General features: G+C 44.7%; 2 protein-coding genes across 3 annotated transcripts in view; one reads left to right on the top strand and one right to left on the bottom strand.

The window, feature by feature from the left end:
• Window positions 1-27463, bottom strand: part of LOC126564110 (ribonuclease Z, mitochondrial) — a 346473-nt gene that overhangs the window by 74741 nt on the left and 244269 nt on the right. The window lies entirely within an intron of this gene.
• LOC126564085 (aryl hydrocarbon receptor nuclear translocator homolog) overlaps window positions 1-27463 on the top strand; it is a 202852-nt gene that overhangs the window by 7574 nt on the left and 167815 nt on the right. For both annotated transcript variants that reach the window (XM_050221014.1, XM_050221013.1), the window contains exon 2: window positions 8398-8458. Coding sequence is in view for 1 of the 2 variants with exons in the window: in XM_050221013.1 (XP_050076970.1) it covers window positions 8398-8458 (61 nt within the window). In the remaining variant the exon portion in view is untranslated. The remainder of the gene's footprint in view (window positions 1-8397; window positions 8459-27463) is intronic.

Consider the following 27463-nt stretch of genomic DNA (forward strand, 5'->3'; position numbering starts at 1 on the left):
CACTCCGCCCGGAATCGATCGTCTTGTGCGAGCAAAGGGCGTTTGTGACGGTGTGTGTGTTTTTTTCTTCACCTCTTTGCCACAATGCTCTTGGGTATCGCATCCCTTTTCGAGGTGTCCGACTCTTGGGCGAATGTATTAAATAATAATTATAAATTATGGAACAGGGAATAAAAAATGAGCCACATAAAAAGCGACAACGCTCCACGTCGGCGGTGGCGGCGGGCGGAACCAGGAAATATTGTTCAACCCTTGCACAGCACAGCAGCTACTGGCGGCGACGGAGAAGCGGCAACTTCACCATCCTACACCATGGTGCTGCTGGAAAGAAAGTGAATCGATGCGCGCAGCGAGAGGATGAAAAATTCGCTAAACGTTTCATTACGCACATTCTTTTCATATTTCATCGCTGACCGCTGGAGGCGCTTGTTGTTTGCTTGGGCAGTGGAAGATAAAATGATAAGAATGGGTCGAGAGGGACGAGAAGCAAAAAAAAAAAAAAGGTGCACCTAAACACACACACACACACACACACACACACACACACACACACACACACACACACACACACACAAGTACCCTAGTGGTCGACATTCTTGGCGGAACAGTTGATGTTGTGCGTCGTTGGAAGGGCGAGAGAGAGTAAGAGGGAGCCAAAGAGGTGGAATGCAAAATTGGTATGTTCGTGTTAATGTGCCAGCAACGCAGCGAACTTTGGTGAAAAAGGTGACGATGATGAAATATGTTTTCCGATCCGGTTGCGACTATCGAATATCGTCAATCGTGTGGTAAAGGGCGTGTGCTGCCGGGACAGGATAATTCGAACCGATGATGATCGTACGATTATCTGCAGCCACGTGTTTGGATGGTGGTGAGCAGCTTTGGCGTGCTCGGTGCAAGACAGTGCAATCGATTATGCGCTAGCGCTGTGTGTGTGTGCGAGGATTATCCGACGCGTTGGTACATTTATTTAAATTGGGCACGGGGTTTTGCGAATTATTTATTGCACAGCTGCAAGTGCACAAATAATCGGCTTATTTTGAATTTTGAATATGTTATTTGAGTTTTTAATTACTGATTAAAGTAATGTTACGTAATGCTTGGAAGGTCAAAGTGTGTTTGCTAGCTGCAGACGCTTTTTGTTTTCTGTTAGTTTCCTTAGCCCTTTTAGTCGAATTTAGCTCTTCAAAGTCATATATACAAATTCATTAGTTGGTGGATATAATATGAAGAACAACGCAAGAGAACGTTGAAGACAAATTGAGATCAAAGTTCCTATATTTGCCCAATTTAACACTGTCTTCTTATGCCTTAAAGAAGTCTAATATCTCATGAAGCACAGGCTTACGATCGGATGAAATAAAGTTAGTATTTTTGTGTATTTTAAAAACATCACCCGGTTTATCCAAAGTCCATTTCAACCAAATTCTGTTGATTTAAAAAGTGGTCGAGGCCTTAAGTCCCTGCTAGGAGTATGAAAGCTGATTTTAGCAAGTATGCACCAGGTATCAATCAATCCGTTAGTAATCTTATGTAAGAAAACACACTCAGCCGTCAATCGTTCCGTTGGGTAGGAGAGATTTTAGACCGAATAGAAGGCACGGTAAGAGATATTATATGCTTCACTAGGCTTACTTGAACCTTCAAATTTACTTTTATTCAGGAGCCTGTCAACTCTATATGTGCTTTTCGTCTTTCATATAGGCTTTTATAGATTCTAGTCCTTCAATTCTGTAATGGGATTCAAATAATACAGGTAAAAAAAAGAGATTTTATGTTGTGTGGATCCTGGAAATGTTCCCGCAAACGTAAGACAGGACCTAACAAATGGAACGCTTTACACACAGTGACTTCGAAGTGTTCTTGCAGCCTCAACCTGCTGCAACGTTGGTTCGAGGAACAGAATTACCATCTAATTTGTTATCAAAATGATAGGTGACCTACTGTTATTGAACGTTAACTCGTTCTCGTTTACTTGACTTATGTACAATGTTTACTGGGCTCCAATGACATCTCCGCCAGCAATACCGTCATCTAACCAAGCACAACCGTCACTTGGTCACCGCTACGATCGTTTTCTCATTTACAAATGTGATTTTGGTAAAAGCGATCGTGTCAAATTTGGTCATCATGTTGTTCATAGTTTTCAGCTGCAGATAGCTGCTGAACAATCTTGTCAGGACTGGAGTATCTCTGCAACTCATAAACACTTGGCTCGTTATAGTGTACGTCTAAGAAGCAAGAGAAAACTTTCGCTCTTTGACTCTAGAGGCTACACAGCAACAATAGATTTCGAGACGATCGCAACAGCATAAGTTCTTTGTGGAGGCATAAGCGTTAGGCTAATGTGTTGAGTAGTCAGTTTGCTTAGCTGTAACGGTGCCTTTGTTGTAAACAGTAGAACCCGGCGTTGACTCCAATTTATTTATTTCTTTTTGGATTATTTATAGAAGCTTTGAGTCCCTGAGACTACATTCGCCTCTTTAAGAGTTGATTCTAATCAGAATATTATCCAATACGCAGGACTTTTTATACCGCCATGGGTTTGGTGAACTCAATGCCCTGCCAGTGCCATGGCTGTAGATTGACTTTGATCTCATGATTTTAATACACTAATAAAGTATTATATCTTGACGATTCGTTCTTTCTGCGATGAAAAACCTTGATGTATTGAATTAAACTTCTTGAAAATTATTTATATCCACTGCAAGTTTTATAATATCTTACCACATCTGGAGCAAGACGGAAACGTATTAGAAATCCACTAATACGGTAAGACTCCAGCCAATAAATAGTGTGGCAGATCTTCAAATGCAAAGATAACTGACAAGAAACCGACTTGGTGTTGAAGGCGACATCGGCGCCAGTCTTCAAACGACAGGACCGGGGTTCAAATCCCATCCGGACCGCGTTCCTCCGTAGTGAGAAATGACCAGCCGGTTTGCGTGGTATTTATAAGTCAAGCAATACAGGCCAGACCGTTCGCACGAAAAAAAAAAACCTTCGAAGTTAGGAAAAAAAAAACTTAAATCCAGAGGACGACTGGAACTTCTTCTTCCTCTTGGCCTGCTCAGGGATGACCACGTCGCGAAGACATGGACAAGTCGCCAACTCGTTTCCAGGAAAGTCGGTCGTAGTCTACAATCCTCCATCCACGGTTGCATCCGATATCCGACAAGTTTAACTCCATTTGATCCTTGAGCAAAACTGTCGCTGATGAGCACCTTCCTGGTGGGTCTTCAGCGACAGCGACAGCCAAACAGCTCAGCTAGCTCGTGACCTATTCTCCTTCGCCACAAGCCCTGCTCGCACACACCACCAAAGATAGTCCTTAGCATCCCCCCGTTCGAAAATGGTCGAATGTAATGGAATGGATTGACGGTGCTTGTCATAAATTACGTGGAGAAATTCAAAATAACTTGGAAAAAGATCGATAGAGATCGAAAGAGGATTGACCACCGTCACTAAATGTTATCCAATGATGATGTTGTCAAGACGTAGTAATCCGGCAAAGTGGTTCCTTTTTGATGATTCCATTATTATGAATTGATTATTTGTCTCAGGATCGATTTCTAATACGTATTTGAAAATGCTGTGAACCTTCTTCTTCTATGCTTAGCGACCTCTAAGATCACGCCGGTCTTCGAATGGCTTACTAGAGTCAGTCCTGATTATAGGTGGCTCGGACCGGATGGGATTTAAACCCTGATCCTGCCGTTTGATTAGCGGCGCCGCTGTCGCCTTCACCACCGGGTCACCTTATTCCTAGAACTGTGCCTAGAAGCCGCTGTGAACCTAGACATCTTAAATTCAGGTCAAATGTATGGCGACTTAGTACTTAAACTAAGAAAATGTTCAACATCCCTCTGAAAGGTTTTGTAAAGGCATAATCAATGTCAATTCTTTAATTCTGCTACACTCGTACGTGACGTTTGTCTCTGCACAAAAGAGATTCTCTGCATGCCTTTTCATTACGCTCGTGCGGCGTAGAACTAGAAGCCCTGCACCATTTAAAACTTCCCACCGAATCATCCATCCATTCATGCACGAATAAAGATTGGCATGTACTTTCGCTTTCATTATTGCAACAATCGTCATCAATCGACCCGTGCCGTTGGGGGAGCGTGAGTCTTTCGCCGGTCAACACACATATACCATTTGCTTGATTCTCATCGATATTGGTGTACATATATTTTTTTGCCATTTCCTTTCCCAATGACCCACTGTCTGTACCAATCGACGATGGACTATTCTGTCTTTAACAGCAGTGGTTTGTGTGTGTGTGTGACTGAAAAATCTCCCCCCGGAAGAAAAGCACCGCAACGTGTCCAATGACACACGATGGGACACCACCTGCATTCCATCGCCCCGCTACTACCACTTACCGCGGCTAATGACGGAAAAGCGGTGTGACACGAATGTCACACTGTCTCGGATGTATTCTGTCGACCTTTCGTGGTTCGTGTCCCTCGTTCGTGCTTCGCTGCAGCAGGCAGGGGCATGAGGCGAAGTGTATGGTTGGATGGGTGGGTACCTGGCTGTGGCCACAAAAATTGTGAATGAACCGTCACGAACCGGCGTGGTTCGTCCGTGTTTTCCGTCTTTTAATCCCCAGTCTGCCGAACCGCCGATTGAATGAGCCCCCCTGCTAGTGGTGCTGCCTGGGGGAGATAGGCGGTCGGGGATGAGAAGTACACACGTAGTAGTTGCTCGTAGTATACGGTGTGATGAAAAGATCCGACCTTGAACCATATTTCGTTTCATCGACTGTTTGTCTGCCCGCCTCTAGGAGTGTGAGCGAGTTAGTGTTAGGGAGCGTGTCTGGAGGGGAAGCAGCAGTGCGGCATGGGAAGGGTATGATTGGCCGTTTTCGTGCCGAACGTGCGCCATCGCGGTTTTGCTCGAGTTGAGTGTGTCCTGGACCACCAACCCACCGCCACCGTACGACGACACCTCAACGACACACAACTTTTCATCCGATGGCATCATGTCCAGACGGAGGGTAGTTTTTGTAGCGGATTGCATGCGGATCGTTGCCGGCACGTGAACGTGCCAGAAAGCTGGACGGAAGAGAAGCCCCGAGAGAAAGAAATGGAACCAACACAACCCTTGGGGGAGGCGGTGTTCCGTTTTTCGTTCCTGTTCAGAAATTTAATGAAATCGATGACTCTCCACGAGCTGGCCAACCGGCACGCTGAGATAATGTCCGGTAAAGCGGGGAAGGGGGTCGTGGTGCGAGTGGGTAAACACATCCTCTAAACGGGTGGTAGCATCCATGAATCGTGCTTACCGTTGTTTCTTATTGTGGTTTGATCCGTGTTCTGCATATAACAACATATGTGTGGTGAGGTTCGGAGTGATCCAGGAGGAGCAGGATTGGGGTGATCCTTTTTCGTGTGGGACTGGTGTTTGTGGGGTGCGTGAACTGGTTCGACAAACGCGCGCGCGGGAGACACAGTCTTCAAGGACGCACGCAGTTCGGACGAGCCAAAGCAAACCAAAAGCAGGAGAAAGAAAAAAAACACACACACACACACAAGAAGATTGACCCACCGTTACCTGAAGAGTAAATGCTGCTCCGTATCCTTGACCGTACAACGCTCGGTTCGCACTGTTGGGGCCGGGCACGAAAAGTATAATGCATGCTGCCGCACATATTAACTAAGAAAAGCTAAGAAAGACCACTACCGATACCTCCCGAGTCTTCCGCTACTGCACGTATCACGCTGCAGTTGGGGGCGCGTGTTCCGTGATTCGGGTTGCGTTACGTTTTTTCAGTGTGTTTTTTCTGCGTCTTCTTGCTGTTGCTGAAGCCATTCCCGTTCCGTATAGTATTTTGCTGGGCATGTTGGCCCTGGTCGTGGCCAGTTGTCAGTTGCCGCCAGCCGGTTTTCCTGCCTGCCGGGCACGTTTCCACCGGCAACAAAACGGTTGGGACGTGAAAGACATTCATTCGGCTGACGCCTGATGATGTCCTGTCTGGCCTGTGTGTATGTGTGTTTGTGTGTGGGGTACGCGGGCATGGTTTTGGGCATGTGGCGGCGCCTGTCGATATGACGGCATGACGGTTGCATCCTAATTTTTGTTATAATTCCAATCATGCGCCACGTCGCGTGAGCCACACGCTCCACGATCACGTTTGCCGTGCGGAAGTAGAACGGGCTGTGTGTGTGTGTTTGGTTAGACTTGTTTTTTCATCCCCTTTTTTGGAAACAGGTTCCTTTCCCTGGTGCACAGTGCTCCTCCAATGCAGTTTGTGGGATAGGAGCAAAGGCCTTGAAATGATGGTGTACGTGTAATTATTGGTTCATCGGTCTGTGCCACGTGCACGCGGACATGTTTCGGCATCTTTTTTTTTTTTTTGGGCCGACGGGGTGCGACTTAGATGTAGCCTCCCGAAAAGGGGTCAGTAACATTCGGATGGGTTTAAGGGAGCATCAGCTGAGCGTTAAGATAGCAGGCGAAGAAATTAACTGCGTTTATTTGTTTGCCTTTCGTTTGAAGTTTAAAAGGAACTTCAGAAGCACCTAAATACACTCCAAAAATCGTCGATGTGTACTTTGAACCACCTGCACCAATGCGTCGTTGTATGCATTGTTTGTTGTAAGCATCTCTTGGTGGTGGAAAATATTATTTAAAATTTAAAAAGACTAAGAAATCCATCTGGAGTACCATCCAACTGCATTCGCTAACACGCTGTGCGCAACTTCGAACCTAGCAAAGGTTTGCTACCTTCGGCATTCCTGTACGCAACAACCCAATCTAGATCCGGAGCATCCTTGCTTCAAAGTAAAGGGCGATGGGTTTTTTAAGGATGGTTGCTGCCGGAAGTTTTACGTCTCCGTGACGGGTACAACACGTGAGACACGGTATATACTGTGCATACCGTGGTTTGCATACTAATGGACCTAATCTAATCAAGCTGCGCCTCTACCTCGCTGTCTCACCACTGCTCAGGGACTTCTTCTTCGGCAAAACGTTGGAAGATCGGGTGTCAGTAGCGGGAACTCAATGTGCAGCAGCACCGCTATCTTACGGAGGGGCAGGTAAAGTTGATATCCTTCGCACATCCCCCTTCAGAACCGACTTACGATTCCGTTGAATGACACCCGCAGCTGTACCACAGCTACCTCGATCTACTTGCGTTGTTATCACAAACCCGGGCCAGGTCATGCGCATTTCCCGAGAACCGATAAATGGACAGCAGCATGTGCCGGTACCGGGTCGGGTGGGTTGAATGGTAGCCACCCATACACACACACACACACTCTTTCTGGTGGGCAGCATGGGTGGTAGGAATGGGGGAGGTGTTTCGCTCGCACGTTATGTCAAAAAGGGCGCGTGAGTGACTGTAAGTTCGCGTCCAAGGGGAAGAAATGTTGATTTCTGAGAGAGCGAGCATCTTCCCCGGTACGCTAGGAGATGATACTGACCACGGATGGAAGGGGCATCCTTTTGGGAGACAAATCGGTAAAAGGAACTTTTTCTTGTTATCAGCGTCCCGGTTGTGTGCGGTGGTGTGCGTGGTTTGAACAGTATCTGGCAGTCGTTTTTTTTCCTGCATGCTTCACAAACTCTCAACAACCCAGCAACCCTTAGAGTGTGTCTAGTCTAGTTGTGTACCGATGGTGGCGTGCGGTGTTGATTGGCTGTATCGATGGTTCGATTTTAATTAGCCCAGAAGAAGTGGTGTTGCGGGTAACTTAAATCGGGTGTAACACGATTCAAGCAATTAAGGGACTGTGTTTCTCGGTTTTTGAACTGCTTGTTTGGAAAATTAACCTACTCGTACCAAGGAAGTGGTAATACAGCTGTAGAGAAAAACGCGAGTTGAAGCTTGTTATGCCAATACAGATGGTTTCAAACCAGTGCGCATAATTGCAAGAAAAAGTGCTATCAGATTGGTAGAACTTTCGCACTCGCGAGCCCAAGGATCGCCGACTGTTCATTCATCCTGTCAATTTGGCGCTAACCGATCTGGTGGACACTCGCAAAACCGAACGAGTCGAGCGGCACAATGTGGGGCTACGGAATTTATGGCTTTGATATGACATACGCCAGCACCAACGGTAAGTGTGTACCGGTTGGATCAGTTTCGTCCATAGAAATGCTGTCCTACCCACCGAAGAAGTGTGCCGGTCTCGGAAGCTTTTGATGTGACAGTTGTGGCGTGGCGTGCGAAAATGATTTCGGCTTGTACACCTATCAATTGGCAACAGGAGGTTGTCGGCCAGGTTGCTACTTTGGGACGGGTGTTGATTTGCATGTTCTCGCGAAAGGCTTTACCGTGGATACTGTGGATGTAGAGACTTTAGCGTGGATACTGTGGTTGTTGGTGGATTTTAATTTTCGTCTATCTATTTTAACCTTCTCATTCTTTCCCCTTCTTTCTTCCAGTGGCTGACCCCAATCAAGTGGTCGCGCAGCAGAAGCGTCGCGTGGAAGGGACTAGCGTGGGGTAAGTGTCTTTATAAAATCAACTTCAAGCAAATAACCACCCTAAGAAAATCGGGTAAAAATTAATCCCAAGAGATAATTTGAAGAAATTATTCCACATGGAAAATAAAACAACCATTAAAGAATCGTTTAAAAGGCGAAATGATCCTGCGAGTTGAAGCAACAGGAGAGGCCATTTTGGGTTCAATTTTGATTGGAAATGGCGAGAAGTGTTTTTTTTTTGAGTACAATCGTCGCCCCTGTTGGGGTTTTTGATAATCGTTCCCCGGGTTCACATCCTAGTGGTGATCTGGTGGGCTCGCTCGCTTCCGAGGCATGCGGCGATGTGCAAATAAAATCAATAAAAATTTAAATAGAATTCAATAGAAGCCACCACTTCCCGTCCAACCTCTACTGCGCGTAGGCTGCGCTGGATGTGTTATTGCCTTCGCTACGTTTGAACCACGGGAAGACATTCATGCATTCTCCCGAGGGATTGTAAATTCGAAGCAACCAAACAATCCACACACAGGCACACACCCATCAGACACTTCGAAGTCGGTCGGGCTTGGTGAAACTAGTTCCAGGGTGAGAAGTAATGGTTATTTCCATTTTCTTGCATATTTTTCTACACAGTAGTGGTCCTTCGAATATCTTACCTTTTGGAATTCTTTGGCTCTATGCTCATAGACAGCCGGTGGCTTTGTACCGCGTCGGGCTGCTCTTGTTCGAGTGTGAAACGATATTTTTTGTTTGCTCTTTTTAACTCTTGTGTTTGGCAAGGTAGACGTGAAAATGTCTAGTCATGTTTGGGTGTAATTTTCTATCGCATGATAATATTGGAGTAAAGATTTCTTTTGCTTAATTTTGATCTCTAAACGCTAGAAGAAAGGTTTAAAAATAACTTCACTATAATTTTATATTTTAGTAAGTTTTATTTCAGCATTATTTATATTAAATGTTGATCTATTAAAGAAATTTTGGATCATTACACACCAGGCGTCTCCATAAGATATCAAAATTCGACTCGCAATGCACATTCGGTTTCGGATGAGCCCTCCAGGAGGTGGGTGTCACATCTTGCAGTAGTTTTCGATACGGATTCCGATCCAATCCCGGTTTCATGCCTTTCCTTTTACGATCATCGTTTGCCTGAAAGAACCATACATCGTACCCCCTGGTCAACATTCCTATTACCTTCATTTCATAAGTGCTTACTTTTGCAGTTCCAGCTGCTACTCTGGTTGCTCTTTGGTGGTTGCATTCCAAGAATTCGATTACTTCTGTAGCTTTTTGCGGTGCTATCTTGTCTTTATTGGATCGCCTCAAGCCTTGCAGTGAAGTTGCGAGATGTGCAGGTTGAGGGCAAAAAATTTAGGAATCTTTCAACACCTGCCAACATAGGGCTTGCAGTGTTTGCCGTCCTGACCATGCAACATGTTCGCTATCGTCAACGCTGTTTGGCTCTATACCGCTCTATTTGCTCGATCAAAATTGGGGTCTTCTTCCTACGATTGGGTTTGATTTGGGGCTGCAAAATAACGCCACTAAAAGTGGGCCCCGAAAGTAATAAACGGTTTGTAGCGGCAAGACAAGGACACTCTTGGTGTGCAGAAGGCAGCATTACAATCCACCACTCGTTGGTGGAATTAAATCGAATTGTGCAGTAGGTTTTGCTGTTGTTATTGTGGAATGTGTTTTTTCCCACTCGGATGTGAAAAAAGTAAGGTAGGACGGTAGCAGATTGGGCAGGCAAAAAGGTCCGCCGCAATTTCCCGGGATGCTTCCCACAAAAACAGACACCTAGAGCTGTACGGCCCTGATGGCAGTAACGACTATCTGCCACATCTTGATCTGTGTTTGTTCCGTTGCTTGTCATTTCCAATCGACACTGGACGAAAGCATCTTCGTCTGCTCGGTGGGCGATAATACCATAGTTTACGCTTCCGACCACCGACTCACGTTGGTTGACTGTAGTAGCAGCCTTGCCTGCCGAGTCGGTAACGGATGTTCCGAACGGATGTATACGTCCTTGGCGGGACTCTGGGCGGCTTTGTGTTTGAGCTATTACTTCAACCACCCGGAGCACTGTCGTTGGCACCATTACCGTTCTGTTTTGTCGTTGTTTTTATTTCGGGCAATAACGATTCTTTGTCTTTATGTGCATTTGTTTTTCCTCTTTCTCGCTTCGCTTTCCACATCATCATCAGCATGGTTGTGCCCGTTGCGGAGTAGTCGCGTTAGTTGGACATTTCGACGCAGTAACACACGGAATGGTTAAGTGCACCGGTGGCCGGGACCTGGTCGGTGGCAGGGATATTCAAGGAAAGGACATCATCTAGCATAGGGATCCATGTTATTTTTTCTGTCACCTCTATCTTAAGTGAGCTTACCATCACTTCCGTGCGGTGTGTGAGAGAGAGAGAAAAGGTAGCGATAATATGAGGACTGCGTAGTCGTCGTCGTCGGCAATGATGATGATGGTGACGATAACTGTTTCTGCGTATTTGCTCAAGATCCATTTTCTGTGTGTGTGGCTTTTTCAAGTATTTCACCTTACTGCGTCTAGGGTGTTTATTGGTAAAGGCAGACAGATGATAAAGGTATAAAGAAGATGTCAGAACAGGACTACTGGACTGTCAGTCGTCTTACTTAAAGTCTTCTAAAGGAATGTGTACTTGTGTACGACCTTCATGATAAAGCTTTGGAATAATTTGGTAGGTAGAAAAGTGTTATTGAGAGTTCACATTTCAGGACTCTTCCTTGTAATAACGTAGTTGAAATTCATGTGTCTTATTTCTATGTGGAATTTATCATATAAAAGTATGAACAATCACTCGGAATTACCCATTCGATTAAGGTGTTTTGCAGCATTATTTTTCTTTTGCTGTCCTCTTTTGTGGCCCATTTTTCCTCAGCTAAGGTTGCTCATTTTGCACCAACTGGCTGCTACCAACAAGTCCCTCCAGTGAACCAAACAAATGTTTTTTTTTTTTTTTTTTTTTTTTGGCTCGGATAGCCTTGTGTGCGGAACAAAACGCACACCGCCACATAGAGATAGTGACGCTGTGGCTAGGTTTCGAAGGGAAGCCAACATTTCCATAACACCATGCCACATGTTACGGACATCGTCCTGTTTTGGGGTACGCGGGATGTTGGCGCATGCGTCCGAAACTGGCTGAGAGTCCGTATGAGAACCGTATGCTCTCCGTCACAGGAGGTTCATTCTCACCATTTTTCCCGGTTTCCTCATCGTCAATTTTCTTTCACCTTTCTCCACGTACCCGCGGACAAAGGAAAGAGCAGCAGCCGCATCAGCCAAGCGGACACGAGCTTGGAAGAAACTGTGAGCGAGCAAAGCCAACCGGTGAGAGTGAAACGCGTAACTCACGCCGGAGGGGAACATCGCACAGCGTGTGTATTATTATTATTGGAATTGCAAACAAAAAATACATATTTTCTTCCAACTCGTCACTATCGTCCCTTTCGATCCTGGTACGATCCTTGCCTATTTCTAGTGCCGCCAACCGTAGTTGGCGATGGGAGCAGAACGAACGAAGGGTTGATGGAAATAGACAATCGCATACACATACACACACACACTCTCAACCGTATGAACAATTTTACATCCAGCGGCGGTACTGAGGCTGGTTTTGAAGGGGTGAATTTACTAACACCAGCTACTACACACCACACGAAGGTCTGTTCTGTTTGGTGTTGGTGCTTGGATGCAGTGAGACTTGTTGGATGATGTGTGGGAGAAAGAGATAGAGAGGGGGAGAGAGAGAGATGTAGCTGCCCGCTGGAGAAAGGTTAGCAAGCCGGGAAGGGAATGACAGTGTAAGGCTTTTCACCTTTCCCATGAACCAGATGCTTGGGACCGTTACCATGAGGATGCGTTTTTCAGCATGTGTGGAGAGTTTATAAAAAGGGCACACACCTCATCTGTGTCTGAATGCATGGTGATGTAAATCCGATTTTCCCACGATAGTTAATTCTGGATTTCTAATATCGAACCTGTTAAAATTTAAAACCAGTTGTAATACTTTAATCAATTTTTTTTGATAAAGTTAATTGATCCCGATGCTGCAGGTGACATCGACGCCGATCTTCAAACGGGAGGACCGATTATCCAACTACGTGGTATCGGAGAGACTAGTAAGCCATACGATGGCCGGCGTGGCCTAGAAGGTCGTTTAGTAAAAAAGAAGAAGAAATATCTCCGCGCTATGCTTTTTACGGAGTTTTTTTTTACTGTGACTTAAATTCCATGAAGTCTAAGAACATACTCCGTGTATGAATGAATGAATGTATGAATGAGTACGATGCGTGAAGGGTTGGGTACCATATGGAAGAAGTTGCACCGGCCGATGCTATGGATAGACATACAAGCGAAAGGGAGAGGAAGACTTCAAGATTGGACACAATCAGGAATCTTCGAAATGGAAAACAATCAAGACCCCCGGAACCATCTGGACCACGAGCATGGAAACGCCTGACATATCCCGGGATAAGGTGCCCTCACACAATAAGACCCTCGCTATGAACACGACTTTGGCTTTGGATGACGGAATATACGCAACGGAACAACCGAGCACACCCGGGATATGGTGCCCTTTCACAGCTCGGAGAAGGAAATGTCTCCCAGCAAAGATGAAAGGAGTATACTAATTTGAAGTTTATTGTAAGCAATACGGCCTGGCCGTCCTTTATAAATAAAAAAAAGAACATACTCTACACAAAATAATGGAGTCTGTGATGATTTAAGCCAGTTATCATCGTTTCACGGATAAAATGTTGCTAGCATTGGGTTTTTGGGGAACAAAAAACCAAAAAATTGACTAGCGGATGTCCAAAGAATCGTAATTTGTTGGCTTTACGAAGTACTAGGACATGCCGACCGTTGAATGGGTTGAATGGGATGGGATTATTCCGCACTATAGGAAATGGTACGGAATCCGGATTGCGGATGGGATGTAAACCCCGGTCCTGCAGTGTGAAGACCCAAGCCTTTAAACGGAAAAAAGTCTAATGTTGTGATCATTGACGAGCTTCTTCGAACAAAATAGCTCCTCATGCAAATGATGCTCTTGAAATGTTATGGTGGGGAAGAAGCATTGCATTTACGGTCGCCATGTGGTGGAAGAAGAAACTCGGACTTATAATCGTGACGAGAACGGAACAACGTGATTGCTAGCTGTGCGGACCAATATTTTTCCTTCATCTGACTGTTAAGGCAGTCTGAAGATTCTAGATGAGAAACTTTCTTACTGGAACGTTGGAGACATCGAGACCTTACCTTTGGTAGGGAGACTCACGATGCTCATCGGTGGAGCAAGTCGGCCAGCCGACTTTGGATATTCAGAAGAAATGTCCCTTACGGCCATGTTGAAGGTTTGAGGCCTTACCTTGGATAGGGGGACACTCAAACCTCTAGAAAGAATTGAACGCTGGGTTTAGCTTGTTGCACCTTATCTCTAGACAGCTGTCTCGATAGCTCCTCAGTTACTGTGGAGCTATATTTATACCAACTTTATTATTTATACCAACCAATGGTATTTATACCATTTATAGCAACTTTATTTATACCCAATTCTAACACTCACTTTTTGTAACCCAAACCTTGGTTTTCTTTTTTGATATTACATTTTGTTCAAAAATGTCTACGCACGCCTAAAATGTGTCGCTATTATTGTACTGATCGGTCGCAGTGCAATCAGTGCCTAAAATGTGCCGGATCACATTCCTCATTTCATTTATTATTTATTTTATTTTATTTGCTATGGTACGATATGCATGACGTCTTACGTTCTTGGCTAATGCAGGTTATTTGTTAAATTGGTGAATTTCTGCTCACCGTATAATGTTACGTAACGCTTGTTGTGTGCAAGGTAATGTATATTTTAGTGAGATGTTTTGCAGATATTCTACAATGTAAACTAAAAGAATTTTATACATTAATGTCTGCCACTCATGTATGCCACTCAGTGTGTAACAATTAATTTCTAGGGAAGTTATTATTTCATTTAATTTCTAGGGAAGGAGGAAACGATTTTGGAATAGGGCAGTTCTGATGCGGGTCAGAGTTGGGGAGGAGAGATTGAGCTAGGAGGAGTTGAATAATCTTGAGTGGAAGTGGAAAATTGGGAGGTTATTAGTAAAACAGATTCACGCGCGCGCGATTGAATTCGGAACATGCTATATGTAACATGTAGCAAACATGTAGCTTTTTGTAGATAATCCTCCATTATTTTTTCTCAAAAATGTTTCCTTTTTTTATTCACTGAAATTGTTTCCAAATGATATGCTTAGAAACCAATCCGTTTAATAGGTACATCAAATATCACACGATTCAGTATGTGTTTACCTGTTTCGGTTTGACTGCTGAGTACTGCTCGACTGTCCAGAAGCCTAACCTCAACTGACAGAAGCTATCCAAAATCTATTAGATGTTCAGACTGAAGTCAGCATACTCCAGGACAGGTGCTGTTATGTGGTGTGTGCTCGATTGCTTGATAGATGCTGGTTAAAAATGAAAAATTGCTGAAGTCATCACAGGCCCTAGTGATATCGATGGACTCAAAATCGTCTTCCAAGTTGACATTACTTCTTGGAAAGGTGTTTAATAGCCAGTTTTGGCTCATTCGAATCGATTATTCCACTAACTGAATAGCTAATCCTGCTTACAGAGGAGCTCTTTCCCTTGTCCTGCCTGGTTTGGTTGTAAACAGTTCTTAATTTACGCTCTATTGCAACGAAAAACGGATGAACTTTTATGGGAAAAGTTATGGGAAGCAGTTTACACTTGATCATTATTAGTCCTTTTACAGTAAATTCTTTATTGCTTTATAATAACCATCTTCAAGTTGATAATTTCAAATTGAATAATGTGATGTTCATTATAGTTTGGTTCGATTTACCGACGTTTTAATTTCGTTGTGTTTTTGGAAACCTTTGAACAACATATTCCTTGTCAGTCCCCACAGATAAATATGTTTTGTTTTAAAAATCACCCCAACAGTAGGTCACATATTTGTTACTGTACCACCGCTGCCCGACACACAGCAGGAAGTAGGTCGATAAGCAGGGAGACTCGTACGCTACTCCGTTTCCCGTAGGATATATGGCGAAAAACCCAATACTTGAAGCTGCATGAACGTTCTTACAGCAGCGTGATGCCAATTATGGATAGCTGTCTCTTCCCGCGCTTCGCTCTTTTTCCCAGCGCCTTAAAAACAAGAGTGTCGTTGGTTGGTTCGTTGCATCAACCGTTTCCCAACCGCTCACCGGGGGCACCGTAGACATCAATCCCCAGCCCTTTCAGTACGGCCGCGGTCTTTTATCATAGCACCGAGCCTAGAGTGTGTAATGTCAATGAGAAGCGGGGCCTTTTATCGGGCCTGAAGATGCGAAGGATCGATGGGTATTTCACATTCATGCCATGTAAAGCATCGTAAACTGTCATTCGCTTACGAGATTGAGTTGATCTTCCCGGCACATTAAATCCATGCGTGTGTGTGTGTGTGTGTATAGACACAAACGCAGAAACACATATGTATGCTTGGAAAAATGCTGCATAAACTGGAATGTCTTAGATTTCCTCAGCTCTCGGGTACTTTCATCAATGTGTGCGTGTGTCTCCTCAGCTTCCCTTTGACTGGTGGCGGGTTCTATTGACATTGGCTGATTAGTATAATTCTTACCAGTGTTAAAGGGGAACCCAAGAGTGTACAGACACAGCCGGTGTAGAGAGAGAGAGAGAGAGAGAGAGAGAGAGCAGAGTTTTCTTGCGGAAATTTATTGTACCAAGTGTGTTGAATATGCAAAAGTTTGGTACACCGCACCGCAATTTAGTGTACTAATGATGCTGCCACTCTAGTCTAGTAGGGTTTTTACTACATCCCTTCTAATCCGTGCATTTCACATGCTTCTTTAGGATAATTTTACAGCGTGTTGAGCTTTTATTTACACTCGCATTAATATTCTTTGGTTTTATTTTTTGACGCAGTCTTTTGGTTTTATTTTGTTTTTCTGTTCGAAGGACTAAATTCTAGCTAAGATGGTTCTGCGTAGACTTGAAGACGCCTAGGGGAAAAATAAAAGAAATTTGCACTGCAGTGGTGATAAAATGCATAACATTTTCTTCTTTATTATGCGGTGGGAAATCGCTAGAAGCACAAAAATTACAATTGCGTAGAGATTTTATGGAGATGAAGTGAGATTTAATGGAGTGAGTATATCGAAATTGAATTCACCAATTTGAAGAGCATAATGTATTGTTTTGAGAACAATTTTTATGGTGTATCCTGTGTTGGAGACCTTAGACCTCGCCTTGAAATCTACACCATATCGCGTCCATTAATTATGTTCTTGATTGAGCACCAGCAGTGGAACGAATTCTCGTCAATTTTGATGAAATTGTTACACACACACACCTTCAACAACTAACACCCTTGTGACCCGTTATCCATGGAAAGAAACCCCCAAAAGCAAACTGGATCATCCATCGGTCGGACCCTTTCTTTCCAAACAAATCAATCATCGCGGCCTGTCAGTGGCGTTGCGTTTTGGGCTTCGGCAACGAGCTCCAGCGTCCTCTGATACGTGTCCCGGTGCCTCATAATCGTACATCGTTCATCCATCAATATGCGAACGAATGACGCTCATCGGGACAGGATAGGTTACACCCTGGACACCCCTTCCCTTGGAAGTACGGAGCAGCGCGCCCATCTGTAGAGCGTGCTGGGTTGCTCCGTTGCTTCCATGCCCACCTTCCACTCCCAAGCACGTGGTGTGTCACTGGCTTGTGCGCGAGGTATCGTCACATAATGGTGCCGGTTGTAAGCATTTAGCTCTAATCTTAACAAGCAATCAAGCGCCGTGTAACATGAGTTTAAGGGCGCACACACACACACACACACGCATTCCTAGGACCCGCTGTACAGCGGGAACCACAGGGGAAGCTAATTGCCGCGAAACGAATGAACCGTGTGTAATGAGCGTATGCGATATTGGATATTGGGACCTTCGATTGGCAGTACCTGTGTAATGAAGACTTCTCATCGGATAGAAGGTGTGCTTCGACAGGCTGGAACGAAACGTACACAATGCTGTTTAGTCCGATTCATCTATCTATTTTACTGGTCTAAGATACCATGTTTGGTAGGTTGTTTTGAGGTAGAGCATTGTGTTCTGCAGTCGCTTCGAGCAGGGGAGGCCAATCAATTAATCATTTTTCTTTCCAAACAAAAGTCTCCCATTGGGTAGTGTGTCTAGTTCAATTCCTTTCCAACGGTACATTGTCGTTGGTTGTAAGGTCCCGCGAAACTAAAAACCGGAGTCTCTAGCATACGCCCAAGGATCCATCTCCACTCATTTGAAAGCATTAAACGGTGTAATCGATTGTTATTAATGAACCATAACCATCCGAAGCGCCCCCGAGGGATAGGAAATGAGAGCATACTTGTTGTGGGGATGGGAGTTTGATTGGGTTGGTTTGGTGTTGACTGTTTTGTTTTTAGTTTTACAGCTACGAGATTCCGCCCCCTGTCTGGGTGGAATTTCTCATATATCAAAGGATCGCGTCCGGTGTTTTCTTTTTTGTTTCTTTCCTAGTAAATGGGTAGCTTAAGCTAAAGGGGGAAAGACACGGTGCGGTGTTGCTGTGTGAGTGCCTAAATATTGTGCCGTTTTTTAACGTTTGGTCTCCTCGATTTTTCGATGCCATTTTCCTGATGCCCGTTCGATGATTGATAGAGTTCTGGATGGGTGAGTTCGTTTCGAGGGCTCCCGGTTGCTACAGGAGTCTCGCGACGGGGAGAAAGGTCCTTTACGTTCGATCGGTGTTTTCTACTCTACTACCACTCCCATCATGAGGCCACAGAATGGTTGGGCATTTGCACTCCGTCCTCGAAGAAAAAGGAGCCAGCTTTCTTGAACGACTTTCAGTGCGAACTGAGCGAAGAACAATAGCAAGTCCTGGAGGTTAGGATGGGTTGGGAAGCAGGTAGTTCACCACTCTTGGGGGAAAAGGGCAGACGATTTATGCGTACACAATGCCGCCCGGTTCACTTTTGCGGAAGTTCTCATCGTTCCGGTGTGGAAAGCAAGGAACAGGTCTTCAATTCACTTGCTTGCGAGAATTGCGTATGGTGTCAAAATGGCTGAAAATAGCTGCATAATTAAGTTGCGTATAAATTGCGTATACGGCTATCCGTTTTTCGCTCCGCTGGGCACCGATGCTTTCGACGCGGTGCGTAAGTCCCACCAGCACTGGAAAAAGGAGGTCATATGGTGCTGCTTGTACACGGGGATGTGTATTTAGTAGGTTGGACTCTACGATGTGGTGTGTGTTTGTGTAGCAAATGATTGAACGTTATCGTACGATTGTGCAGAACGGTGGATATAGATGGATTCTAGGCCGGATGGAGCTTTTCGATGAGTGCGTCCAAGATTTGCCACCCAGGATTGCTTATCCAGGACGGAATTTGCTACACCGACACCGAGGTTATCTCTGCGCCCGGGAAGCCTACGAACCAAAATCGTACGAAAGTGTGCAGTTGATAGGTTTGAGTGATTGATAATTTCTTGTGTGTTAGAGCCTTTTGCTGCTGTTTAATCAACATCCCTCGGTCTAATTGATTCGTGTCCATATTCCGATACCTCCGGGAGGGAGTCAATCATGCCGAAAGCCTGCGTTTGACGACTGTTGGCCACTAAATTATATCCCGAACACACCAGATGGTTTTGTGGGCATTCTGATTTTTCATTTTCTACTTGGAGCTACTTGGGCTACTGTACCGTTTGGCGGAGATTGGCAAATGGTATCAAGTTACTCGGAAATGAAAAATTCTTTTATTCATGCCGTTGTCGTTGATCACTGTTTCCTGTATCTCACGCTCTGTATCCTGTGGCACCGATCGGATGTGATAAAGTTCGGACGAGAAACATTTTTCTTCGACTGTTTTAGGGTAAAGCCTTCTGTTTCTTTATTAACTAATAGAATTATTATAAAAAGAATACTTCACAACAACAACACACGAGTCATAACTTTAAATTGAAGCAAAAATTGATTAAGTTTACCCGGTAAAAAGCAATTTATACGCGAGAAAATAAACTTTTGAAACCAGCGTTATCTGTAATTTGATCCTTGCACACACTCACACACCGATTTCCCACCGGCACCCGGGAGATATACGGGTCGTGACACATCGAAAGCGGTATCAGAGCCTACATTAAAGATCCCTCGACATAATTATGATCCATGTGCGAGGGAAGTATTTTATTTCCCCCTTTTTTCATTTTTCATTTTTTCCCAATTTACATCTCATCACGTAAGCGCCCACACCATGCTTCGTGGAGGTAGAGGATGGTTCGTCCCAATTACAATGCGTCTATTTCGTGGAATACCGGCAGATAGGAAAAAAAAAGAACCATCGCTTCGCACATCCTCGCACGCAGGATGTGGAAAAGTAAACAATCGACCAATAATCACTTCCCACCGGATCAGCGATGATGATCGAAGCGAGCGCGCGGACAAAACAAAATAAAACATCTCACCGTCACCGTATATGGCCGGGTGGTGCACCCTGCCTTTTGCTGCTAGGCCGTAGCAGCGGGACAAATGAATATCCGCTCCGGATTGCTGTGCCTGCGTCCCAGCGTCCGGCCAGGATGAAGGTAGTTTCGTACCCAGGCACCGGTTGCTGATTGTTCCAATTCGGATTTAGGCTCTACCGACACCGTGCCATCGTGGGGGTTTGAGGTTTTGGGCGATACGCAATTTATGGACGACTTTTTTGTCCCACGCGCCCGCTTGAACCAATGCTCCCCTTCCCAACAACTGGGCATGGATGCTTGCTCCATGCTCCATCCGCTCTTGCTTCGAGCTACAGTAGCTTCCGCCTGCTGTATGGTATGCTCGCAAGGCTTTTCCGGTTTCCGGTGTGCCCGGGACACACGGGCGCGTATGGGAAAATGATTTGCGATGCTGTGGAACTTTTGAATCAACGTGTTTCACACGGCACACTCGGTTTTTGTTTGTTTGTCCTGTGTGTGTGTTTTTTTTCCGACAAATCCTTTCGATTCGGGTGCGCAATAGGAAGAGGAAACAGGAAATTGAGTTTTGCATGCGAAACAATAGGGCAAATTTTCGGAAGCACGGACACGGTTTGGAAGGTGGTAAATTGTCTCCCTCACATAGGAACGACCACCACCACGATTGCGCTGTACATTACAAGTCCGGAAGGTACTAACCGAAATGAAGCGGACGCTTTTACGACATATGCGACTCAAAACTACTCCAATCGAACGGGCGTTTGTTGTAGAATTTTACTCAAGACGCGGTCGGAGTGTTTTTGTCAGCTTGATGCTACAAAACGGCAGCTCACGGTCCGCTTTTACACCCAGTGGCTCCTGCAGAGTCCGACCGGCTCGATGTTGGTCGGGAAAAATGGGCCGAAAAATGGTTTACGATGTGCGTGTTACTGGTTTTTATACTCTCCGGTTTTTATTTTACTTTATTTTATGACATTTTTACTTGAATGAAGAAATTTTTCTGGTGCGCGCATTTCGCTAGTTTTCGTTGGAAGTCACTTTTACTTCGTTTGGTTTGTTGTTTTTTTTTGTGTAGTATTTTCTGCTTCCCCCTTTGGAGGGCATTACAGTGTTTCATCTTTTGGTGCAGAAAAAGTTCACCCTGCAGTACACTGTAGTGAAGACGGTGTAAAGGAAACGCCTCTGAACAGGCTGTAACTGGTAAAAGTACGTAAGTTATTCTAACCGACAGAGACTCGGAGAAAGTGCTCTGGAGCTACCGGGTAAGAGCACCAAGGACGAAAACGGTGGAGACCTGCTTCGTCCCCAACAACAACCAAGACGACAACGACGACTAAGGTGAAAGTAAGTAATCCATCGTCCTTAACGTCGTCCCTGCCAGTTCAGAATGGGACTGTTCGGTTGATGCTTCCCACCCCCCACGGGCAGAAAGAAGGGCAAATATTTACTCAACGTACGCCAGCGCCTAGCTAGCGGGTTTGTGTCGGTCCTCATCGGATAAGCAGTATGTGTGCGTGTGTGAGTATGGCACCGGGAGCTACCGACTTTGCCCGAATCCCTCGAGACACATAGTACAACAAGGGGGCCATACTACTGCTGAGGCTTCTACCGCAACCATGTCCGTTCGTTTGGGGACAGGTTTTGTCTCTCGGTTTTCTGCTTTTTGGCTGAAGTTAACGCCAAAAACTACTAACTACGGGATGGGTGACGCGTACGACGGTGAATTTGATCAAAATGTTTCGCTTAAATATTTACGCAATAAACATTTCAGATGGATGTCCTTAGATAACCCGGCTCGGGCCGGGTGGTGCGGTGGCTTCGCCCGCGGGACTGTGGGTCCTTTTTATTGTGGGACTTTTATTTTTGGAGGTTTTTTTTAAGCTCCCTTTTTCCATGGGGCTCAAGTTTTGCGGTGTTTAATTTACTTTCAGTTGTGTTCGTTCGTTTGTTGGTTGAGATATTTATGGTAAAATGAGTTTAAGTCTGCTCCAAAAAACCGTAGAATAGAAGAATCCTGCGAGACATCTCCGCGTAGTCCTAGGTTTTTCTGAGTGGACACACGAGATGAAGTTTTTTAACGCTCAAATTTGATTGTCCGATCAAGTGAGTGTATGTTCCTCTCGCTAGCTCTGTCTCTCTTTCTATCTAAAAGTATTAATTCACTTGTCAAATACGCCATCCAACAGTTGCCCTGATGCATCTTCATTTGAGGACACTACCTCTATTTGTTGTCGCTCTCCATCCCAGCATGGGGAAGTTTGTTGTAAAAGTCAATTATTTTTTCTTTGACAGATTTGCGCCGTAGTTTCCCTTTTGCCTACTTCTTGTAAGTAAATTCACAACTTTCAAAGTCGGCAAATGATCAGTGCGCGAGAAGAAACCATGCACCATGCATACCCGTTTGTACCTTCACCCCCCCCCGGACACATTTCGCGCGTACGCTCTGCAAAGCTGTACGACGAGATGTTGTCCCGCGTCGTGCCCGGTGCCGCGGGTTAAACTTTACCAAACAAACTTGATCCCCCAGGAGAACACACTAACTGACTCCGAGTTCGTTTTGTTTTGTGTGTGTGTGTTTTTTTCTTCTCTCCCACCCTTTTTTGGTCCCGATGGTGGCAACCAGATTGAAAGTTAGCTAGGCCGCCAAGCCGCCCGCACCCGATACACAACAGGTGCACGGTTGCGCGGTACGTTCTTCAATTTCGCCCGCTCGCTGAAGGATGTGGCCACAAATGGAACCGGCATGAAATTTAAATTCAAAACAAATAATGCATTATGCTTCTTTGCCGTGCTCTGGCAGTGGGAGGATTGTGTTCAGCGAATTCTGCCGAGCATTTGTGCGGTAGTAGTGCGGTGCGATCTGCGATGCGAACCGCGCAACCATGTTTCGATTCTTTCGCGACTCACCGTGTGCTGCCCTTGGGTGTGGTGACACGCGCCCGCTTTCTGATTGAAAATTGCGCAGAAATTTGTTCTGTCGATTCCATTTCCCTGCTTGTCAAGGATGGTGTGTAAAACGTGTAATGGAAATGTAGAATCGAGTTTTTCAATCAGATGCTGTCGGCTTTGGGTGCGAATCCATTGTAAACATGTGATGCAGTTTATGCAGCGTCGCAACTTTTCTATGCCAGGAATTGGGAAATCTAGCTCTGTTAGACATTTCATTTCGCTGTAATATAACTTTTTGACGATTGGGAGGTGATATTGGGATGATTTTTTGTTGTTATATTCATTTGCGCTGATGTAAAAAAGTTGATATTAGTATTAGACTGCATTGGTTCCGGTTGTCTGTTTGATAAACTTATACGAAACGGACGTCAAGATGATTCGGATTCTCTGAAAAAACTTTCGTTTGATGCATTTCTTAGGTTCCGCTTAAGAGGGCAATCCCCAGTCTTTTTATATTCTAACACACCCTGACGTACAGGTCAGAATAGTAACAGCAAAGATAAATGAATATAAAACTCGGTCTACACGAAGCGCAACTTACAGCGCATTTCTATATTCTATGGTGGTTTAGATTTAACAGGTTCTACGCTTGAGATACGGTCTTTGAGGTCTATGATGACCCAAGCCAGTTTTTTTACGTGGATTTAAGCTTTTCGGTTAAAAATATGGTTTCTTTCAATACAAACTGACAGTCAAAACCTGCCAGCGAACAGAGTATTAGATTTGTTCCAATTTTCTTCTTTGACAAGGGTAGCTTATGTCAACGATACTCTTTTTATTCTATGTTTTATTCCGTATTCCTTAACCCGTATTCCTTAAAATCTAATCTTAAATCTAGCTTAACAACTCATTCAACTTATATCCTATTTGGAGGGTTGACATTTCCTTCTGCCTCAATTCAAGTGCACCTTATCCCGTGTGAGCTCGGTTGTGAATGTTGTTGCTGCCAGGGATGGTTCTGATGTTATCCTTTCTATTTCAGCTAAGAGGTTAGCGCCTCTTTGGAACATCGTGCCGTGGAGAGATTTGGAGCCTCCATATCGTTGCCATCATTTGGATGTTGTGGCTGGCGGTCCCACCATCGGCAGAACGCACGAGTCCGAAAGCCACTACAACTTTGTGAAGCTGCAGTAACATCTGACTCACGCATTCAGCCAATAGTAAAGCTGCCAGTCACAACTTCACGTCGTCCTAACCAAATTCAATTGGTTCAGTAATCTAATATTGTCGCTGGCAACCCTGACGCCTGCAAAACGCATGGAACCGTTAGCCACAATAACCTTGTAAAGTTACTGCTAAATCGAACCCAGACATTCCGCAAACGACAAGGTCGCCAGCTACGCTCTCTAAACCGACCAGCCCGAACCGAACCAACTTTTATAGATTCTGGGGCCGAAATAGCGATTGGCGCATGTCGACGTCACCGTTAAAAAAAAATCCAATAAACATAACAAACTTCAATCCGCCAATAGGACGATAGTGCGTACAATCTACGGGAAGGGAGAGGATGAGGGATCAAAGGACGACTCCCATCTCTTTTGCGAAGTCAAACAGATCTTTCTGTCCCAGGATATCGCGCATCGGCATCGCCAGGGACCTTCCTGATGCCCGAACGGCTGCTAAGAGTCCGTGTCTAGCCGCATCGAACAGACATGACCAAAGGATGTGGTCAAAGTCGTGGTATCCGTTGCTATAGCTACAAACCTTGGAGTCGGCGCTACCTATGCGTTGAAGATGTGCATTCATCGCATAATGGTTCCTCCTCATCCCACGTGCTCTTTCAGCGGGCCATGCACAGTTGTTGTGGGGTGCGAAGAAATTCGTGATGGGACTCCTCAAAAATGCTGCTATCGGAGGCACCTCGTTTAGCCAAGGAGTCGGAATGCTTCGGAATGTTTTTTAAACAAAGAGCTTAGAATATTCAGTATTTTTTGTATAAAGTAATGAGAGCTCTTTAATGCCTTGACGGCTTTCAGTGCTTCGACAGCGCTGAGGCTATCAGTAAATATAAAATAGCAGCCAGCTCAGATACATATATAGAGCATGTCTGTATAAGCTTGTGGAAGGGTTCGGTGCATGTGTTAAATACGCCTGTGCCCGCCTCCGAAGAGGATCCGTCTGTGTAGTACTGTTGAGGATTTGCATGGCCATACTTATCCACAAAAATGATGGAAACTGTCCTCCAGCGAAGATCACTTGGAATGTTCTTCGTGTCCTCTCGTATGGAGGTGTCGACTAGTAATAGGTAATTTTTAGGACTCTGGTAAAACGGCGCTGTTTATTGCTCTAGTGGTACTAGGGTTTACCTGTAGAGATACAAAATCATGATATAAGTTTATGATTTTGCACTTAGAGCCTGTCTCTAGTAGCGATTTGAAGTTTTCAATCATTAGTTACTATCTTCTAAGGTCACGCCGGCCATCGAATTGTTTTATTAGACTTGTCGAAACCACGTAATTGGATAGTTAGTCCTCACTACGGAGGCATGGGAGGTTCTGCCGTGCAAAGGCCGGCGCCGATGTCGCCTACACTTTAAAAATATAATGTATAAAATGTTGGTGCGTTTAGAAACCAATCCTTAACGGATTGGTATACAAAATATTCTCACTGTTCGACTGTTTGACACTCACAAAAAAATCAAAAAAAAATGTAAGAGCAATGACTTAGATGATTTCTTCATAAATTCCAAACCAAGGAATGGTAGTACGAGGTGAGTTAGTGAAATATCTTTCTTTCATTCGTAAGACTTAAGATTGGAATTGAGATGCAAAGAGTGTCGCATGAAAATTCTTTCAATAATCGGCTACTGTTGAAAATTTTTAAGATGTTTATGATAATTTTATGTAACTTCTTAGCTCTTTTTGATGTATTTCCGCCTGTTGCAAAAACATTCGTACGCTTCGTCGCATATTCAAACATATGTTTTCGCTTCTCCATGATGTACCCGTTCGTATATCGCATGTCAAAAGTTATAAAACTGGTCAATAATAATTAACAGTAAAGCAACGGGTTTACGAACCTCCCAAAAAGGCTTCTGCTGGAATGGCCGTGCAAGCGGACGTATGCCGACCGGTATATTGACCAATCTCGATTTTGGTGGTGGGGTGATTTATGGAATGAGTTCCGGTCTTTAGTCGAAGCTGAAATTGAATTCCTCTTTGCCCACTTTGTCAGCAGCCGACGGGGAGGGGAAGAAATTTCATGCTACTGACCCACAATGTATAGAGATTGAATTTTCGCTACGACAAAAGGGTTAATATGTGTACGAATGGCGCTCGGGAATGGGATTTGGAAGTAGTCAATAAAATGTTCCCTCACCAGCAGGCGTACCGAGCCCTTTTTGAATTAATCAGCCACACACCGCACACTGGACCTGGGCAAACTATAAAAGAAACCATATTTTAGTGAGAATTGAACGTAATGCCATAATTTTGCCTCCGTTTATGATCCGCTTTCGGGGAGTATGAGAGAGATGAATATTCGTACTACATTTGAATACTACGCGGCGTAGCTATGAACCGTTTCATCGATTCTTGACGCGTGTGTCCGGGTATGGTACTAGATTAAAACATTATTTATCACTCGCAAGAACCACGAGCCCCACGTGGCTAACCATGAATGACCTCGCAAAACAGTCCGAGACTCGATTTTCCGATGAATATTTATCACTTTCTCAAGTTCTCGCCTGTGGACGAAGAGTTGGTGGGTATTAGAAATATTGGTGGGTCATGCTTGAAGAGAACCTAAGGAATATACAAAAAAAAAAAAAAAAACATAAGTAGCATTTGTTAAGCTAGGTGTACCAACAATTCATCTGCACGCATTTGTCTTAAACGCGCGCCTGTTCGAAACTAGACACGCTGGTACGTAGTGGTTTGATTTGTGTGCCTAATACAAACATTTGTACCGTATCAAACGATGCGATTTGCCGTACAAATGGCGACCGCCATGCAAGAGACCATGCCCACCCAGCACTGGGTACATTGTGTACATCGATTTATTTGTGTGATTCCATTTTCTTACACATCATTCAACCACCGCCACCGCGACCTTAGAGGCTTAGAACGAGGTGCGCGTGTGTTACAGCAAAGGTACATTTCGGATTTTGTTGCGAAAAAAAAAAGAACGAATGTTCTATTTGTTTGGACTTTGTGTCCAAATCCTTTTGTGTAAAAGCGGTTGCACCTGTCCAATAGATAAATGGAACAAAAACTACTTCCTTTTGCGTAAAATCGCCATTTGTCGAGGCGTCTGTAATGTTCCCAGAGCTAGTGGGTTCGTTGTTCGTTTTTTGGTTTGGTTGGTTTGGACTCCTTTTTTTCTGTGGCCTGTTGTTGTGGACCCTGGTATCTAGCAAAAAGGCTGTGAGGTACTTTCACTTTCCGCGCCTAGATTACAACAGATTATTCGTGTTGTATGTTGTCTAGGGGAGGACTGTCTGAGGGACTCTGGAGGGTTCTGGCCCAGGGTGAAGCGCGGGGAAGCGGAATCGTATACATTTCAGATAGAACTGTTTCATATT

The sequence above is a fragment of the Anopheles maculipalpis genome, chromosome 3RL, assembly GCF_943734695.1.
Source record: "Anopheles maculipalpis chromosome 3RL, idAnoMacuDA_375_x, whole genome shotgun sequence".
NCBI lineage: Eukaryota > Metazoa > Arthropoda > Insecta > Diptera > Culicidae > Anopheles > Anopheles maculipalpis.